The sequence below is a fragment of the Coffea arabica genome, chromosome 3c, assembly GCF_036785885.1.
Source record: "Coffea arabica cultivar ET-39 chromosome 3c, Coffea Arabica ET-39 HiFi, whole genome shotgun sequence".
Taxonomy (NCBI): domain Eukaryota; kingdom Viridiplantae; phylum Streptophyta; class Magnoliopsida; order Gentianales; family Rubiaceae; genus Coffea; species Coffea arabica.
The window spans coordinates 18,804,234-18,818,252 of record NC_092314.1 but is presented as its reverse complement, the minus strand read 5'-3'; the positions used below and the strand labels follow the sequence as shown (position 1 = coordinate 18,818,252).

Here is a 14,019-nt window from a genome sequence, read left to right as displayed (position 1 = left end):
CTAGCAAAAATCCTTCCGAAGTATAACCTAATCTATTACAACATCGTTTCCCTCCAAATAGGCCGGTTTCTAGAATCACATTAACTTCAGAGATAACGGTTCCTTAAGATAGCCAATGTCGATTCTTAAAATATCTTCCCGAATACAACCCAAGAAACAAAAAAAAAACAATTCAAATACATCCTTACAAGCCAAGTAACAAATTCATACAAGCCACATACAAATCCAGGGTTTACACTTTTCCAACTTCAAGTGGCAACCCGAAACCAAAGCTACATTGTTTAATTCAAACTACATGCTTAAAGTACAAGTAGATCTCAAGTCTTCCTCAGTTGTCAGAACCTGTAAAAGAAAACCACAACGTGGGATGAGCTACACAGCCCAGTGAGGTTCCAAGACGCTCTAACAGTTCAAATAGGTCAGGTAAGTTGTGCACATCATATGCATGATTCGGGGTTACACAATGGCATGTTACCATGAGGTGATAATCATTACATGGGTAATTGCTACCTTCAAAACACATGTAGAACTAGTACTTTTGGAATGAATGGCCATATAAATACATTTTCATAAATTTTCAGTCAAACAAATAGTGGCTCGTCCGACTAGAAGAACATTACAAGGATTGCTTCATCTCAGAGGTTAATGCTCATGAGGAGTCTTACCCGAGAATGCCAACTAGGAGAGCAATAATATTATTAATAGTAAAGCAAGCACGAAAGGATACGGTGTTCCAGTGGAACTTTGTCGGTCATCTGCACCTTATAACTCCCGGATCCCCACGGTTGACTGGCCATCACCTTATCCCTCCAGTGGTAATACTCGAGTATACCGAAACGGTTGTCCAGGGTTCCAACCTACCCGACCGAGCCCAGTCCTGCCTCGAGTAGGTCAGTAACCGAGGCGGGGCCCAAGTTCAGCTTATAGCTTACAACATGCACAGGTAACAAAGTAATTCGACAAAAGTAAAATTCATCATTTGAATAGGTCGAGGAAGATAAAGTACACACTCGCCTAACAATGATGGACAACTTCATATGAGCATATAATTTATGATAATCAAATAATCAGTAACCACATAGATTAGAAAACGGTAAGTAAACACGGTTAACGGTAAACGATAAACGGTAAACGGTAAACGGTGGTAATTACGGTTAATTGGTAGACATATGTCATTTTAATAGGCCGCCATTGGCCGTTTTGCACTTTTACCACGTAAGAGTCGAGGAGATTCACTCCAACGACGCAACCACATTTAGATTCACAGATTCATTAGAAAATATTTCACACACTTCACCACTCGAACGGCTAGTGTGATAAAGTACACACTGCGCACTTCGATGGATCGGAACTTATTTCCCAAATTGTCACATAACGAGTCACAAGAGCACTTTAACCAAATAAGCATAAAATAAGCAGGCTAAGCACATATTGAGTTTACAAGATTATTTGATAGGGTTAATCATTTAACCAATTCATGTCGATATGCAATGCATATATATATTTCTTAAATAGGCACGAGTATGGTAAATACTTAACGATCATGAAATGAGCATGTCCTAGACTTACTCAATTACGTATTCCTATATGGAACACTCACCTAGTCAAACAAGGGCAATAGCTTCAATTTGAAGTTCAAGTGTCCTCTGTCGGATCCTCTTAAAGGTCCTCGCGTGCGCCTGAACGAATAGTAATAGTCTATCATTTACAATTCCTACTATTGTTGAAAATCGTGTCATAGTACAAACTTAGGAAAAATCTCGTGAACAAGTCTTAATTATCCTAAATCTAAATTCTCAAGCGGGGTTTCAAGGTACAAGAGAAATTAAGTCTACATCATGAAATTCAAGGATAAGACATTTGAATATTATCGAAGGAATAAGGAGTACTTGAAAAACTCCATTTCCTTGGAATACGGAAAATTTCAGTTTTGATGCAATACTTTGAAAAATCGTAGCTCACCTTTTACATGTCAAAGATTGGAAAACTTGGTACCGTTGGAAACTTCCTTCAAAATGCTAAAAGTTCCTAGAATACACTTTTTCATGATTCTAAATGGAAGATAGTCAAAATGGGCTCAAAGTTACTGTTTTGGTTCATAAGGCAGATTTAAGTTAGTTTTTGGCCAACTTTGGAAATTCGGCAAAATTCACTTGCTTGGAAATAGCTTTTGAAATTTGCAACTCTATTAGTGTTGTAATTCAAGAGTATAACAAAACAAACGGAATGAGGAACGGAGTTTTGAGCACCAAGATACGGTAGCTCAAAGTTACTAAAATTTTCTTGTTAAACAAGGGTTTTCCAAAATCAAGTCTCGAACTTTGGTAATTTATTTGACCCATGAATCGGTCTCGGAATAACACCATAATTAGCAGTATAATACTACCATATAAGGGTTGTTCCTCTACCAAATTTCATGGAAAAATAACTTCGGAAAGGTGGTCAATCAAACACCTAAAATTTCGCAAATACTAAGACAAAACTGCCTTGAACCTTTTGTTTTTCCATTTCAGACATTTGGTCAAAGAAACATTCCTCCAAACCTGGTTCATTTGTTTAGGCAAAACTTAAAGAACGTTCATGGTGCATTTGGTAAGTGTTTAGCATCAAAATATTCAGTTAGCAAGTCTTTGCCAAACCTTGCATCAAATCTGTCTAAAAAAATCAGGGTTTTCAAGGACAGAGTAGGTTTCATATTTTGATCACAGATCACTCAAATTAACTCAGAATTTGGCATGGTTTAAGGCGTTGGAAAATACATTCATAGAGCTATAATTTCACAGAAGAAATCATTTTGAAATTCGGAACACAACTAGCTCGAATTTGAGTCACAAGTTGCAGCCTCAGCATTTTGTTCTTGTAAAGCAGAGAAACAGAACAGCCGACTTAAAATAGTTGGTTTGGCTCACATACATGGAACCAGAAAGTGAATTTTATATCGTCGGAAAGGTTGGAATGTCTAGTTTCAAATGCCGCTGACGGCACTCGATTTCGACATCGGAGTTCAAAATTATGGCCGAAATACGAAAGCTGGTCAGAGCATTTCGGGAATAGTTCCAGATTTACTAGCTTTGTTAAATCGATTTATTTGACCAACCAAACCTCAATATTTTTCAATGAAACTTTGTACACCATATATTCAACATATCAACATGATATACAAGTCATGAAACTCTCAAAATTTTGCAAAAAGGGTTGCGATTAAAACAGGGCAAATCTGAACATTTTTTTTGAACGATGCATCTTTTGGAGTCTAGACTAGCTAGGTATCATTAATCTACCTATTTAAACACTAAACTAGCATTATATCCATCATCAATCCAAGGGTGGGAGTTCATAGAGCCCACCATCAAAATTTTCCGACATGAAATAAAATAAATAACATGTAATTTTGGCAAATAATTCCACCACAATAAATCTGTCATCGGCTAAACAGAATTTCCAGCAGCTAATTGGTCATAACCCAACTTTTTACTCGGCTAAAACATGATATTAAGTACTCAATTTCAGCATGCAAATACTTGACTAGCTAATCAGATCATCCAAGTCATTGTAGGAATTCATAGAGCCCACTCACCAAGTTTCCATTAAAACTCAAAAGAGCTACCATCGGCTAAGCTGGAAAAAAAATTGCAGCAGCTATGTTTCAACATTTTTGGTCAATTCATCCAACGGATCAAGTACTTTACAACTGAATATCTTACAAGACTTAAGACACATATATTTCATGAATTAACTTATCTTAACCAATTAACACTTCCAGTTCACAATTAAGTTCAAACAACAATCATAAACCTCAAAATTTCCAGGTTCAAACTCACGTTAGTTCACAAAATTTTCCAGCAGCTTGGGTGTTCTTAATTCAGCTTTTCCTCGGCTAAATCAAAGTGTTAAGGCTCAAATTCAACATGTCATCACTTAACTAGTTAATTAACATATCTAGCTCAAGAATTAAGTTCGATTAACAACTACCAATTTTCCCCAAAATCCAGAAATTTTCCCAGTTAGCCTCGATTGATCATGCATGAAACAGATTTTCTGTTTTCGTTTTGTTTTCTTGGTTAGCCGAGTTAATCATCCTCATTCCAGCCTCAATTGTCATGTTGTTAGCTAGATAAACATGGATATCAACTCAGATTATCACATTTAATTACATTAGACTGCATTTCAACATTTCCAGCTCACGGTAATTCCATTTCATCAAACAGATTTTTCTCAAACTTCTGATTTCAACATCCGATCGAATAACTCTACATGCAAGGCCATAATCTTCCTATTTTCACTTAGCTAATCACCATGCATGCTCAGATGATCTCAGGGAAACAAAATTAAAGCTGCAACTCCTCATCCATTCTCGGCAGAACCAAATGCTACCGAAACAAATTTTTCCTAAGTTTTGATTTCATCATCCGACTGCACAATCAACATGCATGTCCATAGACAGTTCAATCTACCACTAATCAACTTATTCTAGTTCAGTAATTACCTAACAATGAAGGTTATACGCACGGCAGAAAGCTGAAGTTTCTCCCCTCTTGATTCACACGTGACTGGATGTGATGTTCTTGGTTGCAGAGGTTGCAGTAGTTGCGGCTGGAATTGATGGAAATGGTGATGATTAGCAGCTGGGTGAGGTTTAGAAAATGCAGAGGAAACTCACGCACGGCCTCTCCCTCTCTTCCCTCGAGCTCACGGACAGAAACAGGAAAGATTGCAGCTCGCGATTCCTTTCTGGTTCCAGCCTCTGGTCCGAAAGGAAATGGAAGCTCTCACACATTCACTTCCGGTCGATGTTTACGAGGTGAAGGATGAAGTGTGGTCTGAGATGAATGGTTGCAGAGGATATGGAGTTGCGGTAGTGGTTTGTGATTTAGAAATGAAGTAGAAAATATGGTGCCGCGGTTTTGGAGAAGGAAGAAAGAATGGTTTACGGTTTTGGAGCAGAGGTTGCGTATCGAATTGGATAAAATGTGATTGGCCGATAGTTGTGGTGATTAAATTGTTGTCAGAGGTTTCGTTTGGTTTGCATGGAAATGTAAGGGCATTTTAGTCTTTTCACTTTGCTCCCCAACCTCAACTTAATTTCTCAAATCCAACTTAATTCTAAAAATTATCCCCAAGCGTGATTTAAACGCCTAATTATACCCTAATACACCTAAACCATTTTTATCGAATAATTATCGATTAAACTTGAATATTGAGATTCCTAGTAATTCTTATATTATTTAGCGATTAAATTAATTATTAGAATTTCCAATTATTATTTCTCAAGGAATAGAGTTAGTCTAACTCGAAATTTATCGATTTAGTAATGTAAAGTCAAGTGAAATAATAATCAAATCCAAGAATGTCAATTTGCACATAAAAATTATTTTTACGCACTTATTGTGAAAACAAAGAAAGATAAGAATATATTTATCGAATTTTTCACACCTTAATTATGTTTAGTATACTTGTATCATGTTTATCTAAAATTTATAGGCTTTGTCTCATAGTGAACATTCTTATTAGTGTTTAACGTTATTCACTAATTTAGAATTAGTTATAGAAATTCAAGAAATTTTATATACTTAATCTACTCAGGTAACATTAATTTTCAACATTAAGAAAACTAAGTATTTTAGTATTTTATTTTAAGGCGATAAATTAATCTAACTCAAGAAATATTAATTTAATATAGCAAAACGGAATAATTCAATATTGGCACAATTATATTATTTATTACTTAAAAATTATCTCTACACTTTTATTTCAAAACAATTAATTACCATTCTAGAATTCGAAGAAATTAATGATTAGATCAATGAAATAGTTTACCATCGAAATATGAAGTTAATGTAACAAAACCACGAAGTTTAGTAGTTTAGCACAATTCTTTTATTTTGTATATAACGTTTAATTCTACATACTTATTTAGAAACAATTTGACTTCGTGCTAAAATTTATTAAAGAATTAAAATGCAAATAAAATATGCACTGATATTTATGTCTATTTTTCAGGGTTCTCACATCCTCCCCTCCTTAAGAGAATTTCGTCCTCGAAATTCATACCTTCTGAAATCTCGGATAACCTTGAACCATGTGATGTGATCATGTCAGGTGTTCGTTCAGACGCCACTGGTCGGTTCCTCCTTCCATTGACTTGTCGAGGGACAGTTCCATTTCCCTGTTGAGTAGTGGTTTCTCGTGGATACCTCCTTGGACAGTCATGAACTTTATGACTAGTACTCCCACATCCCATACACTTTCGTCCCTTTAGCCAACAGTTTACTTCAGTGTGATTCGTCCTTCCACAATATCCACAAATTGGACGAGGTGTTGTGACCTGACTTGTTTGCGAGGTTTTCTTTGATCGTGTCTGTCCTACTGAAGTCTCTCGCGACATAGTTCCTTTTGGTTCCTTTATCCTGAGTGGTGCAGGAAGTAACAGTCCTACCCCATCCACTTCTTTTCTAACTTTGGGTGGTGGTCCATTTTCTCCTAGTGTACTGTCAGATGCATCTCTTTTCCTTGCTTGAAAAGCTCTCAGTTGAGATTTTGTGATTTCTACCCTTTGCGCTTTTTCGAGAGCGTCGCTCAATGTTTCAACCTGTGCTGCGGCAAGGGCATCTTGGATTTCCAAATCTAATCCTTGGATAAATCGTCTTATTCTCTTCCTTTCAGTAGCCACCAATTCTGGGGCATACGTAGATAACTTCGTAAAGCGTGTTTCATACTCAGCTACACTTAAAGTTCCTTGACGAAGCTTTATGAAATCATCTTCTCTCTTTTCTTGGACTAGTGGTGGAAGAAATTTTCCATTAAATTCTAGGACAAAGTTCATCCAAGTTCTCGGAGTTTGTTCCCTTTCCCACTTATTTCTTATAACGTTCCACCATGCTCGAGCCGGTCCTTCAAGTTGGAACACAGCGAAATTTACTTCTCTCTCCTCGGAATAATCTAGTGCATCAAATATATTCCTTATATTTTCCAACCAATTCTCAGCTATATCGGGGTTTGGACCTCCAGAAAATTTAGGAGGGAAAAACTTTTGAAATCTCTCTAAAGCCCTATCCTCTCCTATTTCTTGGTTTCCCCGTCCAACACTTTGACCTTGTTGAGCTACTAAAAGCTCTAGTATATCCGTCATGCGGTGTAGAACTTGTCCCATTTGGTCATTTCCTCTCCCAGCACTGGGCTCGGCATTTTGGTCAATATCGGATCCATTATCTACTCTTTCATTTCGGGGTTGTCTAGGTTGACGTCCCTTTCGTCGTCTCCCAGCTTCCATTCTCACAACTAGTCTCTACAATTATGTGAAAATGACTCACTAAACTAAAAATTATCTATGCACACGTATTTTTAACAATTTTCAAAATGAGCAATAAAACTATATCCACAGATAACATTTTCACAAATAGCACATTAACAGTTAACATAGAAGTTAAACTAGTCTCAATTAGGTTGCATACTATTACAAAATTAGAGCTAATCAAGTCATAATACAAGTTGAAATCAGAGGTCATTTATCCAAAGTTTAAAAATCTTTAGCAAGCCAACCAATAACTAAAGTGCATTTATCTCTAAGAATAACCAACCTTGGGATTTCTAGTTAAAGCCTCAAGTACCATTTTCAATCTCAGGGAATATGTACAACTGACTCACTTAAGCGTCAAGTGGGAACCAAGTCAATTCGCACTAGGACTGGCCATCTCCAGATGCAAATCAACTCAATCACCACCATTCCTCAAAGAAAATTTCACAAAATGTCTCAATCAAGCAATCGATCTAAGATTCACATTCAATTTCATATATATACTTACGAAGATTACAAGCCTAGAGGATACCTCGAATCTTACAATTTACCCAGTCAAATTCGATCTTATAGATATCAGCTAGTACCAATGTTCAAAAACTCAACTATCACTTTTCAAATCAATTCTCACACGATTCTCTTCAGTTTCTTACCATATAAGAAACCCTATTGTGTAAACCCACTTAAAAACAAACACTTCAATATTACTAAATAAATCATCAAGTATTAAGATCACATTCCACTACTAAACAATCAAACTCCACAGTCTGGCATCTTATGCTTAAAGTCTAAGATACACTACAAAGATCTAGAGCCTAAGCTCTGATACCACCTGTGGTGACCCCACTTCCCCCTAAGGTGAACCAGAGGGTTGGCGGGCCATCTGCCTAGCTCTCGCCAGGACTCACGCAAGCAAGCTAGCAAAAATCCTTCCGAAGTATAACCTAATCTATTACAACATCGTTTCCCTCCAAATAGGCCGGTTTCTAGAATCACATTAACTTCAGAGATAACGGTGCCTTAAGATAGCCAATGTCGATTCTTAAAATATCTTCCCGAATACAACCCAAGAAACAAAAAAAAAACAATTCAAATACATCCTTACAAGCCAAGTAACAAATTCATACAAGCCACATACAAATCCAGGGTTTACACTTTTCCAACTTCAAGTGGCAACCCGAAACAAAAGCTACATTGTTTAATTCAAACTACATGCTTAAAGTACAAGTAGATCTCAAGTCTTCCTCAGTTGTCAGAACCTGTAAAAGAAAACCACAACGTGGGATGAGCTACACAGTCCAGTGAGGTTCCAAGACGCTCTAACAGTTCAAATAGGTCAGGTAAGTTGTGCACATCATATGCATGATTCGGGGTTACACAATGGCATGTTACCATGAGGTGATAATCATTACATGGGTAATTGCTACCTTCAAAACACATGTAGAACTAGTACTTTTGGAATGAATGGCCATATAAATACATTTTCATAAATTTTCAGTCAAACAAATAGTGGCTCGTCCGACTAGAAGAACATTACAAGGATTGCTTCATCTCAGAGGTTAATGCTCATGAGGAGTCTTACCCGAGAATGCCAACTAGGAGAGCAATAATATTATTAATAGTAAAGCAAGCACGAAAGGATACGGTGTTCCAGTGGAACTTTGTCGGTCATCTGCACCTTATAACTCCCGGATCCCCACGGTTGACTGGCCATCACCTTATCCCTCCAGTGGTAATACTCGAGTATACCGAAACGGTTGTCCAGGGTTCCAACCTACCCGACCGAGCCCAGTCCTGCCTCGAGTAGGTCAGTAACCGAGGCGGGGCCCAAGTTCAGCTTATAGCTTACAACATGCACAGGTAACAAAGTAATTCGACAAAAGTAAAATTCATCATTTGAATAGGTCGAGGAAGATAAAGTACACACTCGCCTAACAATGATGGACAACTTCATATGAGCATATAATTTATGATAATCAAATAATCAGTAACCACATAGATTAGAAAACGGTAAGTAAACACGGTTAACGGTAAACGATAAACGGTAAACGGTAAACGGTGGTAATTACGGTTAATTGGTAGACATATGTCATTTTAATAGGCCGCCATTGGCCGTTTTGCACTTTTACCACGTAAGAGTCGAGGAGATTCACTCCAACGACGCAACCACATTTAGATTCACAGATTCATTAGAAAATATTTCACACACTTCACCACTCGAACGGCTAGTGTGATAAAGTACACACTGCGCACTTCGATGGATCGGAACTTATTTCCCAAATTGTCACATAACGAGTCACAAGAGCACTTTAACCAAATAAGCATAAAATAAGCAGGCTAAGCACATATTGAGTTTACAAGATTATTTGATAGGGTTAATCATTTAACCAATTCATGTCGATATGCAATGCATATATATATTTCTTAAATAGGCACGAGTATGGTAAATACTTAACGATCATGAAATGAGCATGTCCTAGACTTACTCAATTACGTATTCCTATATGGAACACTCACCTAGTCAAACAAGGGCAATAGGTTCAATTTGAAGTTCAAGTGTCCTCTGTCGGATCCTCTTAAAGGTCCTCGCGTGCGCCTGAACGAATAGTAATAGTCTATCATTTACAATTCCTACTATTGTTGAAAATCGTGTCATAGTACAAACTTAGGAAAAATCTCGTGAACAAGTCTTAATTATCCTAAATCTAAATTCTCAAGCGGGGTTTCAAGGTACAAGAGAAATTAAGTCTACATCATGAAATTCAAGGATAAGACATTTGAATATTATCGAAGGAATAAGGAGTACTTGAAAAACTCCATTTCCTTGGAATACGGAAAATTTCAGTTTTGATGCAATACTTTGAAAAATCGTAGCTCACCTTTTACATGTCAAAGATTGGAAAACTTGGTACCGTTGGAAACTTCCTTCAAAATGCTAAAAGTTCCTAGAATACACTTTTTCATGATTCTAAATGGAAGATAGTCAAAATGGGCTCAAAGTTACTGTTTTGGTTCATAAGGCAGATTTAAGTTAGTTTTTGGCCAACTTTGGAAATTCGGCAAAATTCACTTGCTTGGAAATAGCTTTTGAAATTTGCAACTCTATTAGTGTTGTAATTCAAGAGTATAACAAAACAAACGGAATGAGGAACGGAGTTTTGAGCACCAAGATACGGTAGCTCAAAGTTACTAAAATTTTCTTGTTAAACAAGGGTTTTCCAAAATCAAGTCTCGAACTTTGGTAATTTATTTGACCCATGAATCGGTCTCGGAATAACACCATAATTAGCAGTATAATACTACCATATAAGGGTTGTTCCTCTACCAAATTTCATGGAAAAATAACTTCGGAAAGGTGGTCAATCAAACACCTAAAATTTCGCAAATACTAAGACAAAACTGCCTTGAACCTTTTGTTTTTCCATTTCAGACATTTGGTCAAAGAAACATTCCTCCAAACCTGGTTCATTTGTTTAGGCAAAACTTAAAGAACGTTCATGGTGCATTTGGTAAGTGTTTAGCATCAAAATATTCAGTTAGCAAGTCTTTGCCAAACCTTGCATCAAATCTGTCTAAAAAAATCAGGGTTTTCAAGGACAGAGTAGGTTTCATATTTTGATCACAGATCACTCAAATTAACTCAGAATTTGGCATAGTTTAAGGCGTTGGAAAATACATTCATAGAGCTATAATTTCATAGAAGAAATCATTTTGAAATTCGGAACACAACTAGCTCGAATTTGAGTCACAAGTTGCAGCCTCAGCATTTTGTTCTTGTAAAGCAGAGAAACAGAACAGCCGACTTAAAATAGTTGGTTTGGCTCACATACATGGAACCAGAATGTGAATTTTATATCGGCAGAAAGGTTGGAATGTCTAGTTTCAAATGCCGCTGACGGCACTCGATTTCGACATCGGAGTTCAAAATTATGGCCGAAATACGAAAGCTGGTCAGAGCATTTCGGGAATAGTTCTAGATTTACTAGCTTTGTTAAATCGATTTATTTGACCAACCAAACCTCAATATTTTTCAATGAAACTTTGTACACCATATATTCAACATATCAACATGATATACAAGTCATGAAACTCTCAAAATTTTGCAAAAAGGGTTGCGATTAAAACAGGGCAAATCTGAACATTTTTTTTGAACGATGCATCTTTTGGAGTCTAGACTAGCTAGGTATCATTAATCTACCTATTTAAACACTAAACTAGCATTATATCCATCATCAATCCAAGGGTGGGAGTTCATAGAGCCCACCATCAAAATTTTCCGACATGAAATAAAACAAATAACATGTAATTTTGGCAAATAATTCCACCACAATAAATCTGTCATCGGCTAAACAGAATTTCCAGCAGCTAATTGGTCATAACCCAACTTTTTACTCGGCTAAAACATGATATTAAGTACTCAATTTCAGCATGCAAATACTTGACTAGCTAATCAGATCATCCAAGTCATTGTAGGAATTCATAGAGCCCACTCACCAAGTTTCCATTAAAACTCAAAAGAGCTACCATCGGCTAAGCTGGAAAAAAAATTGCAGCAGCTATGTTTCAACATTTTTGGTCAATTCATCCAACGGATCAAGTACTTTACAACTGAATATCTTACAAGACTTAAGACACATATATTTCATGAATTAACTTATCTTAACCAATTAACACTTCCAGTTCACAATTAAGTTCAAACAACAATCATAAACCTCAAAATTTCCAGGTTCAAACTCACGTTAGTTCACAAAATTTTCCAGCAGCTTGGGTGTTCTTAATTCAGCTTTTCCTCGGCTAAATCAAAGTGTTAAGGCTCAAATTCAACATGTCATCACTTAACTAGTTAATTAACATATCTAGCTCAAGAATTAAGTTCGATTAACAACTACCAATTTTCCCCAAAATCCAGAAATTTTCCCAGTTAGCCTCGATTGATCATGCATGAAACAGATTTTCTGTTTTCGTTTTGTTTTCTTGGTTAGCCGAGTTAATCATCCTCATTCCAGCCTCAATTGTCATGTTGTTAGCTAGATAAACATGGATATCAACTCAGATTATCACATTTAATTACATTAGACTGCATTTCAACATTTCCAGCTCACGGTAATTCCATTTCATCAAACAGATTTTTCTCAAACTTCTGATTTCAACATCCGATCGAATAACTCTACATGCAAGGCCATAATCTTCCTATTTTCACTTAGCTAATCACCATGCATGCTCAGATGATCTCAGGGAAACAAAATTAAAGCTGCAACTCCTCATCCATTCTCGGCAGAACCAAATGCTACCGAAACAAATTTTTCCTAAGTTTTGATTTCATCATCCGACTGCACAATCAACATGCATGTCCATAGACAGTTCAATCTACCACTAATCAACTTATTCTAGTTCAGTAATTACCTAACAATGAAGGTTATACGCACGGCAGAAAGCTGAAGTTTCTCCCCTCTTGATTCACACGTGACTGGATGTGATGTTCTTGGTTGCAGAGGTTGCAGTAGTTGCGGCTGGAATTGATGGAAATGGTGATGATTAGCAGCTGGGTGAGGTTTAGAAAATGCAGAGGAAACTCACGCACGGCCTCTCCCTCTCTTCCCTCGAGCTCACGGACAGAAACAGGAAAGATTGCAGCTCGCGATTCCTTTCTGGTTCCAGCCTCTGGTCCGAAAGGAAATGGAAGCTCTCACACATTCACTTCCGGTCGATGTTTACGAGGTGAAGGATGAAGTGTGGTCTGAGATGAATGGTTGCAGAGGATATGGAGTTGCGGTAGTGGTTTGTGATTTAGAAATGAAGTAGAAAATATGGTGCCGCGGTTTTGGAGAAGGAAGAAAGAATGGTTTACGGTTTTGGAGCAGAGGTTGCGTATCGAATTGGATAAAATGTGATTGGCCGATAGTTGTGGTGATTAAATTGTTGTCAGAGGTTTCGTTTGGTTTGCATGGAAATGTAAGGGCATTTTAGTCTTTTCACTTTGCTCCCCAACCTCAACTTAATTTCTCAAATCCAACTTAATTCTAAAAATTATCCCCAAGCGTGATTTAAACGCCTAATTATACCCTAATACACCTAAACCATTTTTATCGAATAATTATCGATTAAACTTGAATATTGAGATTCCTAGTAATTCTTATATTATTTAGCGATTAAATTAATTATTAGAATTTCCAATTATTATTTCTCAAGGAATAGAGTTAGTCTAACTCGAAATTTATCGATTTAGTAATGTAAAGTCAAGTGAAATAATAATCAAATCCAAGAATGTCAATTTGCACATAAAAATTATTTTTACGCACTTATTGTGAAAACAAAGAAAGATAAGAATATATTTATCGAATTTTTCACACCTTAATTATGTTTAGTATACTTGTATCATGTTTATCTAAAATTTATTGGCTTTGTCTCATAGTGAACATTCTTATTAGTGTTTAACGTTATTCACTAATTTAGAATTAGTTATAGAAATTCAAGAAATTTTATATACTTAATCTACTCAGGTAACATTAATTTTCAACATTAAGAAAACTAAGTATTTTAGTATTTTATTTTAAGGCGATAAATTAATCTAACTCAAGAAATATTAATTTAATATAGCAAAACGGAATAATTCAATATTGGCACAATTATATTATTTATTACTTAAAAATTATCTCTACACTTTTATTTCAAAACAATTAATTACCATTCTAGAATTCGAAGAAATTAATGATTAGATCAATGAA

At 36.3% G+C, this 14,019-nt stretch overlaps 1 protein-coding gene across 3 annotated transcripts; it reads right to left on the bottom strand.

Annotated features, from left to right (window-relative positions):
* Nucleotides 1-46: 46 nt before the first annotated feature.
* On the bottom strand, nt 47-13,618 carry LOC113734852 (uncharacterized). 3 transcript variants are annotated; one of them, XR_011841638.1, is made up of 5 exons: nt 12,698-13,618; nt 9,812-9,890; nt 4,487-8,553; nt 1,601-1,679; nt 47-342 (listed from the first exon to the last, which is right to left on the bottom strand). XR_011841638.1 is itself a non-coding variant. In XM_072082499.1 (3 exons), the coding sequence occupies exon 3, from the start codon at nt 7,268-7,270 to the stop codon at nt 5,990-5,992; it is 1,281 nt and encodes a 426-aa protein (XP_071938600.1). In that variant the 5' UTR covers nt 7,271-8,553; nt 9,812-9,890; nt 12,698-13,618; the 3' UTR covers nt 4,112-5,989. The 3 variants fall into 3 exon arrangements, 1 of the variants encoding a protein (XP_071938600.1); XR_011841639.1 differs by lacking the exon at nt 47-342 and having other exon boundaries at nt 1,628-3,618; XM_072082499.1 differs by lacking the exons at nt 47-342; nt 1,601-1,679 and having other exon boundaries at nt 4,112-8,553.
* Nucleotides 13,619-14,019: the final 401 nt, after the last annotated feature.

Coding starts and splice junctions, on each gene's coding strand:
- LOC113734852 (XM_072082499.1), bottom strand. CDS start 7,270: ATGGAAGCTGGGAGACGACGAAAGGGACGTCAACCTAGACAACCCCGA.